Here is a 7,500-nt window from a genome sequence, read left to right on the forward strand (position 1 = left end):
TTCGTTCCTCTCCCTCTCTCTCTCTCCCTCCCTCTCCCTGCCTCTCTCTCTCTCTCTCTCTCTCTCTCCCTCCCTCACTCTCCCTCTCTCTCCCTCTCTCTCCCCTCACCACTCTGCTCTGCTGTGTTCAGCTCAGCGGCGTGCTCTGCTCTGCTCTTCACTCCTCTCTCTCCCTCCCTCTCTCTCCCTCTCTCTCTCCCTCTCCCTCTCCTCTCCACTCCGCTGTGTTCAGCGTGCTCTGCTCTGCTCTTCACTCCTCTCTCTCTCTCCCTCCCTCACTCTCCCTTCCTCACTCTCTCTGCCTCCCTCTCCCTCCCTCTCTCTCTCCCTCTACCTCTCCTCTCCACTCCGCTGTGTTCAGCGTGCTCTGCTCTGCTCTGCTCTTCACTCCTCTCTCTCCCTCCCTCCCTCTACCTCTCCCTCCCTCTCTCTCCCTCTCCCTCCCTCTCTCTCTCCCTCTCCCTCTCTCTCTCCTCTCCTCTCCTCTGTGCTCTGCTCTGCTCTGCTGTTCACTTCATCATGTTGGCTGGCGGTGTAGGAGCTGCTGTAGGATGCTGCGCTCCGCTGTGCTGTCTCTGCTGCCCTCCGCCGCGGCACGCCTCTCCCCGACGCTGCCGCTGCCGCTGCATCTGAGCACGCTCCGCGAGGAGCAGGAGGAAGAGGAGCGCGAGGAAGGAGAGGAGGAGGAGGAAGAGGAGGAGGAGGAGGAGGGGGGCCAGGCTCACACTGCTGCCACAGCTACACTCGCGGCTGTCACCCTCACCGCTGCTGCCATCGGCGGCAAGGCGGACTCGGACACAGAAACGGACTCTTCGCAAGTGGAGACTTCCTCTAGCTGGGCTGCCCTCATCCCCCCCCTCACCCCTGACCTTACCCCCACCCCCACCCCCACACCTGACCCTCTCCCCCCCCTCCTCCTCTGCTCCTCTCTCCCTCCTCTCCTCCTCCTCCGCTCCTCTCTCCCTCCTCTCCTCCTCCTCCACTCCTCTCTCCCTCCTCTCCTCCTCCTCCACCTCCATGGCCCCGGCCGGCTCGGGCTCATGCGTCGCCTCCTCCTCCTCCGCGCCTCCTCCCCCCCGACCTCCTCCAGTTCACCACCACCACCACCCTCCTCCTCTAGTGGACCCCCTGACGTCTGTGGGGGCGCGGAGCAGGCCCAGCCCCATCAGCACCTCCTCCTCCATGCGCGCCTCCCTACAGGTGTACCTGCTGGATGAAGGAGGAGGAGGAGGAGGAGGTGGAGGAGGAGGTGCTGCTACTGGAGGTCTTTCTGCTGGTGGTGTAGGCACCTGTGGAGGAGGAGGTGGAGGTGGAGGAGGTGCGGGGAGTCCCGGGGCTGGCAGTGGTGTTGGTTTCTTCCCCGGCGTGGAGGAACTGGGTCTGGGTCTCGGTACCGGTACCGGTACTGGTGCTAGTACTGCTGCTGGTGGTGGTACCGGGTCAGGGCCGTGCGGCGGTTCTGGTTCCGGGCTGAAGTCTCCGTCTCCGGACTGGCTGTACGAGTCCTACTACCGCATGAGCCAGCAGCACCCCCTCATCGTGTTCCTGCTGCTCATCGTCATGGGAGCCTGCCTGGCACTCATCGCCGTCTTCTTCGCATCCGGACTGGTAAGAGGAAACATTAGACTCTACATTCCAGACTCTATGTTCTATGTTCTATGTTCTATGTTCTATATTCTACTGTGTATTCTAGATGCTATATTGTATATTCTACCTCTGGCCTGGTGAGACACTTTTGGACTATACATTCTAAATTCTAAATTCTAAATTCTATACGGTTGAGCTTATTACACGGTCCTATACAAGCTTGGAGGACTGTTTTCACAGGGGGGGGGGGGGGGGGGGGGTTGGGGGGGGGGGGGGGGGGGGGGGGTTGGGGGGGGGGCTGGGGTGTCTCGGAAGCATTCAGACCCTCTGAGGGGGGGAATGATGGAAAAAGTTTGAGAACCACTGCTATACGGGCTGGAAAGATTTCTATTTCGGGATAGGCAAAGTGATGAATTAAATACTCCAGGCTTTAATAATGCTCTGCTCCATTATATACAAATAATTATTATTATTTGTGTTGTTTCCTTCTTCCTATTAGGTTTGTTTCGCCTCCTATTTGCTTTTTTTTTTGTTTTTACATGAATTCTTATTTTGCATCTGAGGTATTCAATCTCTCTCTATTATTCTCTTGCACTCTTTCATCCCTCATTGTCTTCTGTTCTTCTATTCTTCTCCCTCCTCCTCCTCTCCTCTTCTATCAGTTCTTTCCTGTCCCGAGCTTTCCCCACACTCTTTCCTGTTTGTTTTTGAAGCAGAGTACTCGACTGCTCAAGATTAATATATTGTGTTACACTGTGCTATTTTTTCCTATTTGTTCATATTTTTACCGCTGTGTTCTACTGTGCTCCTCTGTTCTGATCTGAGTTCTGCCCATCTGTGTGCATTCCTCTGTCCTCTCTTCTGGCTCGTGATTTGCTGTTTTTTGAGCTGTGCAAACTCTCTGCTGTTCTATGCTGCTCTTCTTTTCTTCACTGTGCTCTGTGCTGCGCTGCGTTGCGCTGTGCTGTGCTGTGCTGTACTGTGCAGTGCAGTGTTGCGCTACTCTGTGTTGCGCTGTGTCGTGTTGCTCTGCACTGCGTTGTGTTGTGCAGGACAACAGACAAGTGCGAGACTCCGGCTTCAAGCTGCCCCCCCCCCCCCCCCACGCCCGTGTTTATTGACAGGCAGGGCCGCTGCTAAGGTTTTGGAGGCCCTAAGCATAGCTGGTCAGGAGGCCCCCCTCATAATTAAATAATAATAATCATAATAATTCACTAACTAATAAATACTGTGTGTTTTATACCTAATGTAATTCAATATTTTTCCATGACGTTTTTTATTAACGAATTAATTAATTTAATTAGTTAATTTAATTAATTGATTGAATCACATGATTAATTCATCGAAATTAATGCATTACTGTCCCAGCCATAATTTTTTCATGACGTTTTATTTAGTCAATCTTAATTTAAGAGGCCCCAATTTTGGGGGGGCAAAGTGATTGGTGCCCCAAGCACTGGAGTACTGCATACTCTGCTTTTGTTTTGGGGCGGGCCTGTTATTGATAAGTGCAAACAATAGACGAGGGGTAGCTGCCTGGGAGGATATACGGTGCCGTACGTGTCGCCGATAAACGCATGCTTCCAAGGACTGGCTGGCCGTAACTACCATTGAGGACACAGAGGTCATGTCCTCTGTATTCTTTTCAGTAAATGTCAAATGTATCTATGATGAAAATTGATACATGATCAACAATGATAAACTCTATCTGTATACGCCACCACCATTTATCCTCGAGGCAATGATTACGTAATGAAAGCAAACATAACAGTTTGACGGAAGTGTTTGAAGCATTCTATATGTGTACAGTATGCAGCACAGCACGCAGTATTTTAAAGCCCAACTGGAAAACTCCCCCATTGTTATTGTGACACAGCACTCCACAGCACACTCCAAGTGTTCACCGCACATTGCACACAACGAAATTGCATTTATGCCGTACTCATGTAAGGGGGCAGCACCCAATGGCGCCCCTAGGGAGCAGTGCAGCGGGACGGTACCATGCTCAGGGTACTGGAGGATGGGGGAGAGCACTTGTTAATTACTCCCCCCACCCACCTGGCGGGTCAGGAGTCGAACCGGCAACCTTTAAGATACAAGTCTAATGCCCTAAAAGCATACCCATGACTGCCGTTTGACTGATGTATTTGAAGCATTCTATAGGCTATGTACAGTTTGCAGTACAGCACGCAGTATTTTACCTCAGTATTTGTAAATGTCTGGTTACGGCCCTGAAGTCCAAGGACTGGCTACTGCTGGGGCGGATTGTTATTGTTTTTCAAAGGATGTGACCACAGGCGTGTGACTGGCTTATCAGGGAAACAGCGAGCCGCTCTTACAATAGCACGACCTCATGCGCCCGAAAATGTCAAGCGAGCCGCGTCAACTTTTTTTATCCCCTTTGTTCTAATCTCGCTACTGCCAGTCTGACTTTGACTGTGCCAGTCACTTTGAGCTTGTGCTTGTTTAGATCTCTGTGTGTGTGTGTGTGTGTGTGTGTGTGTGTGTGTGTGTGTGTGTGTGTGTGTGTGTGTGTGTGTGTGTGTGTATCTGTGTGTGTCTGTGTGTGTCTGTATGTGTGTGTGTGTGTGTGTGTGTGTGTGTGTGTGTGTGTGTGTGTGTGTGTGTGTGTGTGTGTGTGTGTGTGTGTGTGTGTGTGTGTGTGTGTCTGTGTCTGTGTGTGTCTGTGTGTGTGCTTGCGTTCCCAGTTTAATTTTGAAAACTTTCAGGCTTTTCCTCTGAAAACAAAACGCACTTTCACAGGATGTTCTCTCTCTCTCTCTCTCTCTCTCTCACACACACACACACACGCACACACGCACACACACACACACACACACACACACACACACACACACACACACACACACACACACACACACACACACACACACACACACACACACACACACACACACACACACAAACACACACAAACACACACACAGGATGTTCTCTCTGCTTCTTGACTTTCTCAGGGTAGCCAACATCTTATCTTGTTGCTTCAGGAGCCGAGCGGATTGTAATGGTTATCTGTTCCATTCCCGAGCGGATTGTAATGGTTATCTGTTCCATTCCCGAGCGGATTGTAATGGTTATCTGTTCCATTCCCTGTGGATTGTAATGGTTATCTGTTCCATTCCCTGTGGATTGTAATGGTTATCTGTTCCATTCCCGAGCGGATTGTAATGGTTATCTGTTCCATTCCCAGTGCACTGCTTGGCCACCGCTTGGCTCAATATCGATCTCTATTGGGGTTTCTCAACCTTCTCAATGCCCCCCTAGGGCCCCCTAATGTCCCCTGGGTGGCTGTAGCACCCCAGTTGGTTCCCCGTGCGCTGCTTGGCCACAGCTCTGCTATACTGCTCAATATCGATCGATCATGACATTGAATTGTATATGTATATGGGGGGCCCAAACACAGTCTGATTTATGTAGCTATATGGCTGGGGGGGGGGGGTGTCCATTGGAGCTGATTGTAGGCCTACACAGGGCCCACAATACAGGCCTGCAACTAGACATACCGTAAGCAGAGTACACTCTTCTCAACTCTTTCCTGTCTATCTTATGTCAGGGAAGAGGCGGACAGAGGCGCGTTCTCCCCCCCGTCGACTGATGTGTATCTGTATTTTGTTTGTACCAGACTTCAGTAAAGACAACGGTAATGCAGCTCCTGTGTGGACATTTCGTCATTCTGTCAACTAGAACTACACAACGCAGACGAACCCAGTGCTTAGGGAACCAACCAGTGCTTAGGGCACCAACCACTTCCCCCTCAAAATTGGGGCCTCTTCAATTGAGATTGACTAAAAAAACGTCATGAAAAAAATATCGAATTACATTACAAAACATATATTCGCGCTGGTAGTGCTGATCGCGTGCCCTCCATAGAGAAATGATGACTTCCGTCGCTCCGTTAGCGCAGGTCGCTCTTGGTATGATCAAGGCATTTTGCTCAGGGCCTCCAGTTATGAACCATACTGCCCTACAAAGCAAAAAGGCAGTAACTGCGCAGAACTCAAAACTGAGTCAGTTGACTTTAAAATGATACTGCAATCCAGTTGAAGTGTTTTTTGGGAGATTATTGGCATGTGACAGTTTTGTTACTTTATATTACCACCTTTTTTGAAGAATCAATAATTTTATTTAATCTTAGACTTTGATATATGGCATTAAAGTAACTCATTTTAAACAGCAATGCAGTTACTGCCTTTTTGCATAATGAACCAGTTATGAACTACGCTGCCTGGTAGTGGAGGAAGCAGAAAAAGTTTTGCTTTGAATTCGTTGTATTGGCTCTGGACGTGGCATTGACATGTTTGATTTAGCTAATCACATAACGGCTCTGGCTTGACAGCCTAGGATATTCGGAGATGTGAACATTCCAATTGGTTTTTACTGAACCGTGTCATAGTTCATTACCATAACATTAGCTGACTTTTTATCGTTAAAATTCACTCTGGTCGCTCAGTTCGCTTTGCTCCTGGCGCTTTAACCCCTTAAGACACGGCTATATACATTTGTTGTTACCAGTATGGTAATGACCAAGTCGTGGTGCATTACTGAAGACCCTGTGTTGTGTCATAGTATTGTAGTGCTATGGTAGTTACATTTCAATGACTATTACAGCGTGCCACTGGAGGTACGGCGTGCATTAAGGGGCTACAGTTTTTTAGTACCTATTATACTGCCTATACGCAATACACTTGTCTTATCCATTACAAAGGTCACAGTATTAAGGGGGTTGTACGGGAGGGGAGGGGTGAGGAGGCTGTGGATTGAACGTGTGTGAATGTGAGTGAATGAATGTATAGTGCTGTAATGTATTGTCTTGTATTGTTTGAATTGTCCAGACTTAAGGGGACCCTATTGAAAATGAGATGTCACATCTCAAGAGGCACTCCCCGTAAATAAATAAATTCAAATTCAAATTCAAAGCAAAAAGGCAGTAACTGTGCAGAGCTCCAAACTGAGTAATGTGACTTTAAAATGATACTGCAATCCAGTATAAGTAGTATTGGGGAGATTATTGACATGTGGCAGTTTTGTTACTTTATATTACTACCTTTTGTGCAGATGAATCATTTTATTTAAATTTTAACTTTGATATATATCTTATTAAAGTCATAGTAACTCATTTTCCACAACAACGCAGTTACTGCCTTTTTGATTTGTAGGGCAGCATAGACCCTCCATAGAGAAATAATGACTTCCGTCGCTCTTGGTATGATCAAGGCATTTTGCTCAGGGCCTCTAAAACCTTAGCAGCGGCCCTGACAGAGATGATTGTATTGATTAGCTGTTCCCCGCGCACTGCTTTGCCACCGCTTTGCTATTGCTCGCTACTACTCAATATCGATCGCTATTGGGGTTTCTCAACCTTCTCAACACCCCCCTAGGGTCTCCCAATGTCCCCTGGGGGGCTGTAGTGCCCCAGTTGAGAAACACTCCTCTAAAACCTTAGCAGCGGCCCTGACGGAGCAGATTGTATTGATTAGCTGATCCTCATGAGCTGCTTGGCCATCACTTGGCTTTGCTATCGATCGCTACTGCTCAATATCGATCAGGGCTTTCTATTGAGACTTTCATGACATTGCATTCAAAAGATTACAGATTCAAAAATCTTTTTTTGTTTTTAATATGTTGCCATATTAGAAAATGGTCTTTTCTTTTGAATGTTTGGAGGTGCGTCTGTGTGTATGTGTGTGTGTGTGTGTGTGTGGGTGTGTGTGTGTGTGTGTGTGTGTGTGTGTGTGTGTGTGTGTGTGTGTGTGTGTGTGTGTGTGTGTGTGTGTGTGTGTGTGTGTGTGTGTGTGTGTGTGTGCTTGCACGCTTGCACACAATAGGGTACCAATGATGAGCTAAAGAATGCACAGTGCAATACAGCACAGCACAGTCCAGTAGGCTGTATAG

General features: G+C 48.5%; 1 protein-coding gene across 1 annotated transcript in view; it reads left to right on the forward strand.

The window, feature by feature from the left end:
- Positions 1 to 1,017: 1,017 nt before the first annotated feature.
- Positions 1,018 to 7,500, forward strand: part of adcy2b (adenylate cyclase 2b (brain)) — a 200,554-nt gene continuing 194,071 nt past the window's right edge. Inside the window, exon 1 of the mRNA XM_063185113.1 lies at positions 1,018 to 1,608. Coding sequence (XP_063041183.1) covers positions 1,018 to 1,608 — 591 coding nt within the window. The remainder of the gene's footprint in view (positions 1,609 to 7,500) is intronic.

This window comes from Engraulis encrasicolus, chromosome 20, assembly GCF_034702125.1.
Source record: "Engraulis encrasicolus isolate BLACKSEA-1 chromosome 20, IST_EnEncr_1.0, whole genome shotgun sequence".
Taxonomy (NCBI): domain Eukaryota; kingdom Metazoa; phylum Chordata; class Actinopteri; order Clupeiformes; family Engraulidae; genus Engraulis; species Engraulis encrasicolus.